At 40.9% G+C, this 13,584-nt stretch overlaps 1 protein-coding gene across 32 annotated transcripts in view; it reads left to right on the top strand.

The window, feature by feature from the left end:
* lrrfip2 (LRR binding FLII interacting protein 2) overlaps positions 1–13,584 on the top strand; it is a 95,773-nt gene that overhangs the window by 42,026 nt on the left and 40,163 nt on the right. For 17 of the 32 annotated variants that reach the window (XM_033020236.1, XM_033020228.1, XM_033020232.1 and 14 more), the window contains 2 exons: positions 7,212–7,241; positions 13,335–13,466. In XM_033020236.1, coding sequence (XP_032876127.1) covers positions 7,212–7,241; positions 13,335–13,466 — 162 coding nt within the window. Of the gene's footprint in view, positions 1–688; positions 803–7,211; positions 7,242–13,334; positions 13,467–13,584 lie in introns of all 32 variants that reach the window. The other 15 variants (XM_033020223.1, XM_033020230.1, XM_033020222.1 and 12 more) reach the window with 1 other exon arrangement.

The following is a 13,584-nucleotide window of genomic DNA, read 5'->3' as shown; positions in this document are numbered from 1 at the left end:
CTTTTTTTAAAAGGCATAAAGTTTTTTATTTAAAAAAAAAATATTCATAATAATAAGGTTCCACAAACAGTTCATCAGCAGTTAAACAGGTAATAATATTTTTTATTGGTAGCATGGTATTTTTGTTTTCATCTGAGGAAAATATTATTGAAAAATAGTAAGTTAGAAATACGTTTGCATGTGAAAAATTGATGTAATGTGTGTGCCAACTAATGACTGAATGCAGACTAGTGTGATTGCATGCCATTTCATTAAGTATCCAGCAGTTGCCCAGGGTGCACATCTGATATAGGCCTGAGTGCAGCATGAGGCAGAGCTTCAAACTCCATCACAAGTGGGATGTGCAAGTATTACTTATTGCTGGGTGCACCTATTAAAGGCACATTTTGCATCACTCTGAGCTGTCAATTGACCAGCTGGAGGCAAAACGATACATTGCTTAGAAAATTGCTGAACACGCAGACATTTTTCTTTAAAAAATAGATTTTCTGTCATCCTATGACATTTAGTGTAAATAAATGCAACTGGTCCAGAGATCTTGGATAATTGACAATGGCAACCATTACTCTGGTATCCAAACATTATTTCCATAATCCAGGAATCTGAAAAATATTTCACCTTGATGACATTTGTGTTGTTTCATATACTCTGTTATTTATTCCTCTTTACTTTTCCTCTTCCTCTGCAGTCACCTGATTTTTCTGATCAGAGTGGATCAACAGCTGCCTATTTTAGTCGTTCAAGCCGCAGGGGAAGTGTGATCTCCGACTTTGATGATCTTACTGTCCCAGATCTTTCTAGTGTGAGTGAGCACATCTGTGATGTGTGGTTTGGAGCTGATTATTAGAAGTGACCTGTCCCTGTGTACATTTACATACATTGAGCATAGAACAATACAGCACAGGAATGGGCCCTTCTGCCCACAATGTTGGTGCCGAACATGATGCCAAGTTAAACTGATCTTGTCTGCCTGTACATGATCTGTATCCTTGTATTCCCCACAATTCCATGTGCCTATCCAAAAGCCTCTTAAACACCACTATCGTATCTGCTTCCACCACCACCCCTGGCAGTGAATTCCAGGCCCCCACCACTCCTGTGTCGTGCCCCGCTCAACTACATGAAACTTTGCCCCTCTCACCCTGTAGCGATGTCCTCTAATGTTGGACATTTCCACCCTGGGAAAAAGATTCTAACTGTCTATACTACCAGTGTCTCTCATAATTTTATATATTTCTATCGTCTCCACTCAATCTCCAATGTTCCAGAGAAAACAATCCAAGTCTATGCCTGGTCCTCACCTACAAAGCCCTCCACCATCTGGCCCCCCCATATCTCACTGACCTCCTCTCCCCCTGCCAACCCTCACGGTCCCTCAGATCCTACATCAGCCGGTCTCCTCTCCATCCACAAGTCCAACCTCCGCAGTTTTGGGGACAGAGCCTTCTCCAGGGCAGCTCCCAGGCTCTGGAACTCCCTCCCCCAACTGATCCGCAATTCCGTGTCCCTCACCATCTTCCAGTCCCGCCTCAAGACCCATCTCTTCACCTCTGCCCATCCTTAGCCCCACGTCCCCGTCCCTTTTCATCTGTGCATTAATTGCCTCATACTGTGTTTTGTATTGAATTCTGTCTTTACTTTGTGTACTAGTCATGTCTCTACTATTTATTTCATTCCCCTTACATGTTTTTCCCCTACATGCTCAATTTTTGTAAGGTGTCCTTGAGACTCTTGAAAGGCGCCCATAAATAAAATTTATTATTATTATTATTATTATGCAACCTCTCCCTTTAGGTGAAACGTCTAATCCAGGCACCATTCTGGTAAATCTCCTCTGCATCCTCTCTAAAGCCTCCACATATTTCCTGTAATGGGGCGACTAGAACTGCATGCATTACTCGAAATGCGGCCTAACCAAAGTCCTATAGGGATGCATCATGACTTCCGGACTCTTGGATTCAATGCTCCAAGCGATGAAGGCAAACATACCATGCTTAACCAGCCATTCACAGACTTGTGTCTTGTGACTAAGCCGTTTATATTATTGATACATATTAGTACGTTACTCAGTGTTCTCTGAAGTATTGACCAAAGATTATAGAGCTCCTCTATAATCTTTGCTATTGACTGTCTGTTTTATTTTTGAGTAATATTATGATGAGGTTATCATTTTAAAACTGTATGCTGTGCATATTAATTCAAACCAAGCATAAGTAAGCAATGCATATTTTGTTCAACTTTAAACAATACTGGAAAACTTTGGAAGAAAACTAGACTGCATACTCGTGGGCATATTCTCCCTTACATTGTGGCCAATATTGACATTTTGCACTTTTAGTTGGCAATGACAATGACATTTTGCACTCATTGTCATTGTCATGCATGCCATGTGATTTTGTAAGTTTTCCTGCACCATTTGAACTTTATAATTTTCTCAGATATTTGACTTTTGTCAACACTTTGAATATTTTGTTTTTGTTGTTATATGAGTCGCTACAGTTATTTCCCTTCATATTCGGCACAATCATTACCCTATATCATTACTGGCTTTTGGCGTGGGTAACAAGATAAGTTGTTGTTCAGCTTTTAGGTAAGCATGTTCTGGAAATATACAACCCACTCTGAGTCCACTCTGAGCCAGTGATAGGGCCTGGTGTACCTGTCACTCCACTCAGTCGCTCGACTTATTTTATCATAGGAAGGAAGCTCATTTATTTGAATAGATATTCTTGATCTGGAGGCTGCAAAGGCAAACAATAGTCATAATTTTTATTTCTCTGACATAATTTTCTCTGATTATCTGAAGCATTAATGATTGTTAAAGTGCATAGTTAGAAAGCTGAGTGGCTGCTGCCCATCCTCTCAAAGAATGGCAGTGCGATCGCAGGATGAATGGGTAATGGCAGAATATGCAAACTGAGCCTCATTTGCTGCTGAAACATTGCCTCCTGATGATCAAGGGCCTGTCCCACTGTATGAGGTAATTCAAGAGCTCTCCCGAGTTAAAAAAAAAAATCAAACTCGTGGTAAGCATGTAGAATGTACGTAGCGGGTACGTCGGTGCTCGGGACGTCTCTTAGCGGCTCATAACGCTAACGGCAGGTACTCGGGAAACGCGGTAAGCTCATGAAGACTCGTGAAGATTTTTCAACATGTTGAAAAATGTCCACAAGAGCCCTGAGTACCTACGAGCGACTATTACCTTAATTCTCCGAGTTCGAATCAGGAGAAACTCGGGAGAACTCTCGAATTAGCTCGTAGAGGCCCTTTACCAGAGCACTGAAAAATGAATTCAGGAATGTGGCGTGTAGGGAGATATTTAAATAAAGAGGGCAAAGAGGAGCCACAAAATATAATTGGTAGTTAAGATAAAAGTAAATCTCATGTAATTTTTGAAGTATATAAAGAGCAAGTGGGTAACTAGGAAATAAATGGGGCCATTATTGACCAAAGGGCAATCAATGTGTGCCTGGAGCCAGAAGGCGTGAACAATGTCTTAAATGAATGACGGAGACATTGCTTTCTCCTTTATGAAGTAAAAAGGCATTATGGTGGAGATCAATTGGGATGATGGAAATCTGGATCACATTTAAGATTAAAAGATCGGATGTATTAGATGTCTTGGCAAGCATAAAGGTAGATAATTTCCCAACACCCAATGAGATATATAACAGGCTACTATGGGAGTCAGGGCAGTGGTTAGAAGGGACGTGGTGGAGATATTTCAAACTTCACTGGCCCAAGATAAAATGTCAGATGACTAGAGGAAACCAAAAGTGTTAACTCACATCATTTAAGTAGTATTTGGATGAGAACTTGAATTGCAAAGGTATAACAAGCTACAGACCAGTGCTGATAAAAGGGATTATAATAGTTAGGTCAGCATGGATATGATCGGCTGAAAGATTTGTTTCTATGCTGTATGATCCAATTACTCTATTGCACCTTAATTGATTACAAATACTGAACATATGTATGCAGGTGTAATGAAACACCGCCTTATTTAAGGTCTTATTTAAAGTCCATATCATCCTAACTGGGAAGTACATCTACGTACCTTCATCCTCATTCGGTCTGAATCCCGAAGCACCCTACCTAAGAGCACAGACAGATGTAGAGTTGCCAAGTTATTATCTTCTCGATTTTGTTGGGCTTGAAAACATGTTTGCATCCTGTTTCTGAATATATTAAATAAATCATACTATAAAGGTTTTGATGACAGTTCATTAGTGCCTTGAAATGCTTAGTTTCTTGGTCTACCATCTCTTGTGAAAGATATACATCATTACAATGCATCACATTCATAATATTTAATTTTTTAAATTTATATTTAATTTTTATATACTTGGGTCTTATGAGTGAACATTGAACTTCCTATCTTCCAACTTTGCAGTAAATCCTATTGAATTGAATGGAATAAATGTTATTAGCCAAGTATGTATACATACAGGGAATTTGCCTTGGTGCTTTGCTCGCAAGTAACAACACGATACACAGTAGACAATTAAGAATAAAACATTATAATTTAAACATGAAGAATGAAATAAAATACCAGAGCAAAAGGAAGCGACAGACCTTTGGCTGTTGAGTAGAGCTACTGATCGTGGAAAAAAGTTGTTTTTATGTCTGGCCGTGGCGGCTTTGACAGTCCGGAGTCGTCTTCCAGAGGGAAGTGCTTCAAACAGTTTGTGGCCAGGATCAGAGGGGTCAGAGATAATCTTACCTACTCGCTTCCTGGCCCTTTCAGTGTACAGTTTGTCGATGGGGGGGAAGGTTGCAGCCAACAACTTTCTCGGCAGATCGAACGATGCACTGTAGCCTCCAGATGTCATGCTTGGTGGCTGAGCCAAACCTGATCATGATGGAGAAGGTGAGGACAGACTCTTATGATGGCCGTATAGAACTGGATCATCATTGCCTGTGGCAGATTGTGTTTCCTCAGCTGCTGCAGGATATACATTCTTTGTTGGGCCTTTTTGGCCGTGGAGTCAAAGGTTGAAACCAAATGCATATAATGTGATATTCCCAGTGAATGTCCAGGTTATCTTGCTGGAGAGATTTAGCATTTTTTTGTCGTTAAATTATAGAGTTTTATGATGTAGATTATGAGATAATAACATTAAAAATGTAAAGACATTCACCTTTTCTAGTCCAGTGTTCATGAGGGAAAATTAGATTTTTGAAATTAATGAAATTTCAAATTAGTGCCCTCCCATCATTTATTTATTAGTGCCCTCCCATCATTTATCAAAGACCCATCATTTATTTATTTGCCTCTATTCCACAATTTGAGATTTGTAATAGAAAAAAAATCACATGTGGTTAAAGTGCACATTGTCAGATTTTATTAAAGGGTATAGGGGTATTTTTATACATTTTGGTTTCACCATGTAGAAATTACAGCTGTGTTTATACATAGTCCCGTCCGTGCCCCCCCCCCCCCATATTTTTTCCTTCAGGGCACCATAATGTTTGGGACACATGGCTTCACAGGTCTTTGTAAATGCTCAGGTGTTTTAATTGCCTCCTTCAAGCAGATATAAGAGAACTCTCAGCATCTAGTCTTTCCTCCCGTCCTTCCATCACCTTTGGAAATTTTATTGCTGTTTATCAACATGAGGACCAAAGTTGTGCCAATGAAAGTCAAAGAAGCCATTATGAAACAAGAATAAAACTGTTAGAGACATCAGCCAAACCTTCGGCTCACCAAAATCAACTGTTTGGAACATCATTAAGAAGAAAGATCTTACTAATCACAAAGAAGACTTCCACAGCTGATGACAGAAGAATTCTCTCTATAATAAAGAAAAATCCCCATACACCTGTCTGACAGATTAGAAAAACTCTTCAGGAGTCGGGTGTGGATTTGCAGAAGACTTCATGAACAGAAATACAGAGGCTACACTGCAAGATGCAAACCACTGGTTAGCTGCAAAAATAGGATGGCCGGGTTACAGTTTGTCAAGAAGTACTTAAAAGAGCACCCACAGTTCTGGAAAAAGGTCTTGTGGACAGATGAGACAAAGATTAACTTATATCTGAGTGATGGCAAGTGCAAAGTATTGAGGAGAGAAGGAACTCTCCAAGATCATCTCATACCACCCCATCTGTGAAACACGGTTGTGGGGGTGTTATGGCCTGGGCATGTATGGCTGCTGAAGGAACTGGCTTACTTATCTTCATTGATGATACAACTGCTGATGGTAGTAGCATAATGATTTCTGAAGTGTATAGACACATCCTATCTGATCAAGTTCAAACAAATGCCTCAAAACTCATTGGCTGGCGGGTCATTCTACAGCAAGATAATGATCCCAAACATACTACTAAGGCAACAAAGAAGTTTTTCCAAAGCTAAAAAATGGTCAATTCTTGAGTGGCCAAGTCAATTACCCGATTTGAACCCAATTGAGCATGGCTTTTATATGCTGAAGAGAAAACTGAAGGGGACCAGCCCCCAAAATAAGCATAAGTTAGAGATAGCTGCAATACAGGCCTGGCAGAGCATCACCAGAGAAGACACCCAGCAACTGGTGATATCCATGAATCGCAGACTTCAAGCAGTCATTGCATGCAAAGGATATGCAACAAAATTCTAAACATGACTACTTTCATGTACATGACATTGCTGTGTCCCAAACATTATGATGCCCTGAAATGGGGGGGGGGACTATGTAGAAACACTGCTGTAATTTCTACATGGTGAAAGCAAAATGTATAAAAATAGCCTTTATTAAAATCTGATAATGTGCACTTTAACCACATGTGATTTTTTTTCTGTTACAAATCTCAGATTGTGGAGGACAGAGGCAAATAAATAAATGATGGGTCTGTGTCCCAAACATTATGGAGGACACTGTACGTGGATAGGACTGGTTTAGGGGGATATGGGCCAAACGCAGGCAGGTGGGACTTGTGTAGATGGAACATGTTGGTCGGTGAGGGCAATATTTGGCCGAAGGACCTGTTTCCAAACTGTATGACGATGACTGTTCATCCTGTCTGTGCCTCTCACAATTTTATATATGTTAATCAAGTCCTCCTTAACCTCTGATGTTCCAGAGAAAGAATTCAGAGGAATCTTCATTTTACCTTTGTGTTGAACTTATTTTTCTGATGTCATTTCATGTAAATTTGATCGTTTGATATGATTATTGTTATGCAATTTTGCTGGAGTATTTATATATATATATATATTATTTTTTTTACAGTTGGATGAGAAGACAGAATCATTTTCCCGAGTGAGTAACAATCAGTAAAAGTCTCTGTGTTCCATTGATGAGATTGTTAGCTTATTGCCGTTGGAAAAAAATAGTTCATGCTCTAAAGATGCCTTAGAGTTATGTTCAAAGTTAACAGAAATTTACAGAAAAATGTAGTTTTCTAAAATTAAAATATTGAAAGTGCTTTTGGATAATTAAGGTATTATTTGCACAATTTGCACAATTATAATGCATTAGATTCAATTATACCTTTAATAAATAGCATGAAATTGATTTTAGCTGTTGATTTTAGCTGAATTCTACAATTGATGCAATTCACACCACTGTTTTTGCTCATCGAATCTTTGCCAGTTCTTAGCAGACCAATCTCTCCCATTGTGCCCTCCAGACCAACAAATTATTTTTCTCGTGCCTATTCTGATTGATTTAAATAGTTCAATTTCACCAGCTGTCTCGAAAAGAGTTCATGACCCCTTTGTTTAAAAAATAATAATTCAGTCCCATCTTAGGCTAAAATTTCAAATCTGTACCCGTCTTTGCTCACCCATTCTTCCTTTCTTTTCTGAAAAACTTGTATCCTGGAATACTTCTTTAAGCGTGTTTCACCAGTGTTATTCACCAGTACCCTACTAATCGTTTTTATATTCTTAGAAGTCTCTCCGAGTTTATTTAATTAAAGAAACAGCATGGAAACAGGCCCCAAGTCAAAGCCAAACATCGATCATCTGTTCACACTAGTTCTATGTTTTCCCACTTTCGCATCCACTCCCAACACACTCAGGGTAATTTACAGAGGCCAATTAACCTATGAAACTGTCCAAATCTCCTTGAATTTTACTTTTTACCCTCTCAAAACTCCCTGGTCTCACTCCTGTTAAAGTGTACCCTTTTCATCGTGAGTACATCTCTCCTGCCTAAGAACTTCTCCTAAGAACACAAACGTTTCCACTCATTAAACAGTGAACTTATTATGTGATCTCACCACTAGTCACATCCTCCCATCTACACTCCTTACCACAACTCCTTGGTCACATCCTTTCGCACCCAATCCGCCCCTCCCTAGGTACTTTCCCCTGCAACCACAGGAGATGTAACACCTACTCTTTGTCTCCTTCCTCATCTCCATCCAGAGATCTCAGCAGCCCTTCCAGGTGAGGCAGAGGATCACATGCACCTCTTCTAAACTCATCTGCTGCATACGGTGTTTTTCATGTGGCCTTCCTTACATTGGCAAGACCAAGCTTAGACTAAGTGATCAGTTCAATGCGCACTTGTGCTCGGCCTGCTTGATCCTTCGGTTGACAACCATTTTAACTTCCCTCCCTATTCCCATACCAAACTTTCTGTCCAGGGCCACCTCCTTTGCCAGAATGAGGCCACATGCAAACTGGAGGAGCAACACTTCATATTCCGCTTGGTAGCTTAAAACCCAATGGTAGGAACATTGAATTCTACAGTATTAGGTAATTTATTCCTCTATCGCCCATCTTAATGATTCAATGATTTAATGATACAGCATGGAAACAGGTCATTAGACCCAACTTGCCCACACCGGCCAACGTGTCCCAGCTACACTACTTCCACCTGCCTGCATTTGGCCCATATCCCTCTAAACCTGTCCAATGCATGCACCTGTCTAATTGTTTCTGAAACATTGTGGTAATCCCTGCCTCAATTACCTCCTCTGGCAGCTTGTTCCATATGCCACCACCCTTTGGTTGAAAAAGTTACCCCTCAGATTCCCATTAAATTGTTTTCCCTTCACCTTAAACTTATGTCATCTGGTCCTCGATTCCCCTACTCTGGGCAAGAGACTATGCATCTACCCGATCTATTCCTCTCATCATTTTATACACCTCTATAAGATCACCCCTCATCCTCCTGTGCTCCAAGGAATAGAGTCCCAGCCTATTCAATCTCTCGCTACAGCTCAGACTCTTGAGTCCTGGCAACCGCTTCTCACTACCCTTTCCAGCTTGACACCATCTTTCCTACAATATGGTGCCCAGAACTGAATACAATACTCTAAATGTGGCCTCACCAACGTCTTATACAGTTGCAACATGACCTCCTAACTTCTATACTCAATACTCTGGCTGATGAAGGCCAATGTGCCAAAAGCCTTTTTGACTACCCGATTTACCTGCGACTCTACCGTCAGCGAGCTATGCACCTGCACTACTAGATCCCACTGCTCTACAACACTACCCGGAGCCCTACATTCACTGTGTAGGTCCTGCCCATGTTAGAATTCCCAAAATAGATCTTGCATCGTTCAGCATTAAATTCTATCAACCATTCAGGTTGGAACTGGACCCTAAGAAAGGGAGTTTGTGGAGTGCCTCCGTGATGGATTCTTAGAGTAGATTGTACTGGAGCATACCAGGGAAAAGGTAATTCTGGATTTAGTGTTGTGTAATGAACCGGATTTGATAAGGGAACTCGAGGTAAAGGAACCATTAGGAGGTAGTTTTAATCTAGCTTTAATCTACAATTTTACAGGGAGAAGGGTAAATTGGAGGTGTCAGTAATACAGTTGAGCAAAGGGGACTATGAAGCCATGAGGGAGGAATTGGCCAAAGTTGACTGGAAAGATACACTAGCAGGGATGACAGGGAAAAAACAATGGCAAGTATTTCTGGGAATAATACAAAAGGTGCATTCCAAAGAGGAAGAAAGATTCCAAAGGGATTAAGGGGTGACTGTGGCTGACAAGGGAAGTGAGGGAGAGTATAAAAATAAAATAGTATAACATAGCCAAGATGAGCGGGAAGCCAGAGGATTGGGTAACTTTTAAAGAGCAACAGAAGATAACTAAAAAGGCAATACGGGGAGAAAAGATGAGGTACGAAGGTAAGCTAGCCATGAATATAAAGGAGGATAGTAAAAGCTTCTTTAGGTATGTGAAGAGGAAAAAACTAGTTAAGGCCAAAGTTGGACCCTTGAAGACTGAAAAGGGTGAATTTATTATGGGGAACTAGGAAATAGCAGATGAGTTGACAGGTACTTTGGATCCGTCCTTCACTGAGGAAGACACAAACACTCTTGCAGATGTACTAGTGGCCAGAGGATCTAGGGTGATGGAGGAACTGAAGGAGATTCACATTAGGCAGGAAATGGAGTTGGATAGACTGATGGGACTGAAGGCTGATAAATCCTCAGGGCCTGTTGGCCTTCATCCCAGGGTACTTAAGGAAGTGGCTCCAGAAATCGTGGACGCACTGGTGATCATTTTCCAATGTTCTATCGATTCAGGATCAGTTCCTGTGGATTGGAGGGTAGCTAATGTTGTCCCACTCTTTAAAAAAGATGGCAGAGAGAAAACAGGGAATTATAGACCAGTTAGCCTGACGTCGGTGGTGAGGAAGATGTAGGAGTCAATAATAAAAGATGAAATAGCGGCACATTTGGATAGCAGTAGCAGGATCGTTCCGAGTCAGCATAGATTTACGAAGGGGAGATCATGCTTGACTAATCCTCTGGAATTGTTTGAGGATGTAACCAGGATAATGGACAAGGGAGAGCCAGTGGATGTAGTGTACCTGGACTTTCAGAAAGCATTTGATAAGGTCCCACATAGGACATTGGTGGGAAAAATTAGAGCACATGGTATTGGGGGTAGGGTGCTGACATGGATAGAAAATTGGTTGGCAGACTGGAAACAAAGGGTAGGAATTAATGGGTCCCTTTCCGAATGGCAGGCAGTGACTAGAGGGGTACCGCAAGGCTCGGTGCTGGGACCGCAGCTATTTACAATATATATTAATGATTTGGATGATGGGATTAAAAGTAACATTAGCAAATTTGCAGATGACACAAAGCTGGGTGGCAGTGTGAACTGTGAGGAGGATGGTATGAGGATGCAAGGTGACTTGGACAGGTTTGGTGAGTGGGCAGATAGATGCATGGCAGATGCAGTTTAATGTGGATAAATGTGAGGTTATCCACTTTGGTGGCAAAAACAGTTTCCTTGATCTAGATGGTGTCAAGTTGGGAAAAGGGGAAGTACAATGGGATCTTGGGCTTCTAGTTCATCAGTCACTGAAAGTAAGCATGCAGGTACAGCTGTCGGGATCGAGGTTGTCAATAGGGCGGGGATGAGTGAGTGCGAGTATTTGAGCCAACGCCTTCAGGACAGAACCAAGGCAATGGTCTGTAGGTACGCCATGTTCGTGAACACCCGTAACTAGGGGCCAGTGCTCGAAGGGGCATCCTCGAAGGGGCGGGATCCATGTGAACACGTGATTTGATGTCTGCCATCTGGGGCGGGATCTATGTGAACACGTGATAGATGTGGCCAGCCATCCGCTCACAGACATGCCACCTGGCCCCAATGCAGAACAAGGTTGATGACCCCTGACCTAACCCGTTAGGCCTCCCGCGTTAAAATAAGTACAATTCAATCCAACAGCCTTCCTCTCTCCCTGCCATGCTCCTGCCTATTCTGTCCACTGAACTTCTTTTATCACCATCCACACCGATTAACAGCCTTTCACCTGTCTCAGTACTGCAATGTGTCCTGCCTCCTTGCGAATGTAGTTTAAACTCACCCGTGTAGCACGAACAAACCTGCCTGCCAGGGTATTGGTTCACTCCAAATCAATTGCAACCTATCCTTCTTGTACATGTCACCTCTGCCCCAGAAGAGATCCCACCAGCTTAAGCACTTTGTGTTTTACAGAAATATATAATATTAATTTTGGTTGGTAGCTCCAAGGACAAAGAAACTTGTTAAAATCTGGACATAGTTTTTAATCAAATTTATTGGGGGGGGGGGGGGGGGAAATCACTCAAAATAAATGATCTCCCAAGGTTCATTAATAATTTTTTAATTAATCATTAAATAAAGATTTATTAAATAAATCAGTCATTTATCTTGAAATCACTATCTATACTGCAGTTTTAGAAACATTTTAGATGATTCTGTATTATATCTCTGGATTATTGTTCAAAACAATTGTTGATTGTTTTATCTGTGCCCTTCCCATGACCTATATATTTTGAAATGATTTATTGTCTACTGTTCTAATATATAAATAACAGTAATAAAGTTCCACACAGTTAGAAGCAGCATACAATGGTGTAATTGAGGTAATCTGTGTTTGTTATATTGGATGCGGGATAAATATTACATAAAAAACTTGCATTGTTTAGTCATTCTTTGTGCCATCTATATTTTTTACAGTGGTTTAACTGAGTGGGTTAAAGATAGAACCTCTGGCAGTGCAGCACTCCTTCAGTAACATAGAATTAGTGTGAACTGCATGGACTTGGTGGGCTGAAGGGGCTGTTTCTATGCTGTAGCTCTGAACTAATCTGAATATAAAGAATAGGCAGCTCAGATAAGATGTCCATGTTACCATTTTTATTCTGTATTCTACTGGTCAAGCTCTGTTCACTGAGTCACAGATGGCATGACCAATATCTGATCACAGCGAGGGAATCTGTGTGAAAAATTACCTTTTTAAGAGTTATAGATAGTTTAGATAGTTTAGTTTTGGTCTCCTAATCTGAGGAAAGATATTCTTGCCATAGAGGGAGTACAGAGAAGGTTCACCAGACTGATTCCTGGGATGTCAGGACTTTCATATGAAGTAAGACTGGATAGACTCGGTTTGTACTCGCTAGAATTTAGAAGATTGAGGGGGGATCTTATAGAAACTTACAAAATTCCTAAGGGGTTGGACAGGCTAGATGCAGGAAGATTGTTCCCGATGTTGGGGAAGTCCAGAACAAGGGGTCACAGTTTAAGGATAAGGGGGAAATCTTTTAGGACCGAGATGAGGAAAACTTTTTTCACACAGAGAGTGGTGAATCTCTGGAATTCTCTGCCGCAGAAGGTAGTTGAGGCTAGTTCATTGGCTATATTTAAGAGGGAGTTAGATGTGGCCCTTGTGGTTAAAGGGATCAGGGGGTATGGAGAGAAGGCAGGTACAGGATACTGAGTTGGATGATCAGCCATGATCATATTGAATGGCGGTGCAGGCTCGAACGGCCGAATGGCCTACTCCTGCACCTATTTTCTATGTTTCTATGATAGGTTATCAGTAGATAAGAATTTGGCAAATCCCAACTATTCAACACTTTCTTTTCTCTTTATTCATTTATTAGCCAGCATCTCGAAATGCTGTTTCAGGCTTGTCAGCAGCCACATTGGCCTCACTTGGGGGACCCTCCTCACGGAGAGGCAGTGGAGATATGAGCAGTATTCTGGATCCTGATGTTTCACTTAGTGAAATGCGGGTAAGGTTTATTAAACTGTAAAAATGCATAGAATTAGTTACTTGTATTTGAATGCCTGTCCATTTAATGCATTATTACAGTGTGTATCTTCTTTCAAAAATGTTACATTTTGCAGTTC

This window comes from Amblyraja radiata, chromosome 4 (genome assembly GCF_010909765.2).
Source record: "Amblyraja radiata isolate CabotCenter1 chromosome 4, sAmbRad1.1.pri, whole genome shotgun sequence".
NCBI lineage: Eukaryota > Metazoa > Chordata > Chondrichthyes > Rajiformes > Rajidae > Amblyraja > Amblyraja radiata.
The sequence above is the reverse complement of the archived record's forward strand: the minus strand, read 5'-3'. Positions and strand labels throughout refer to the sequence as shown.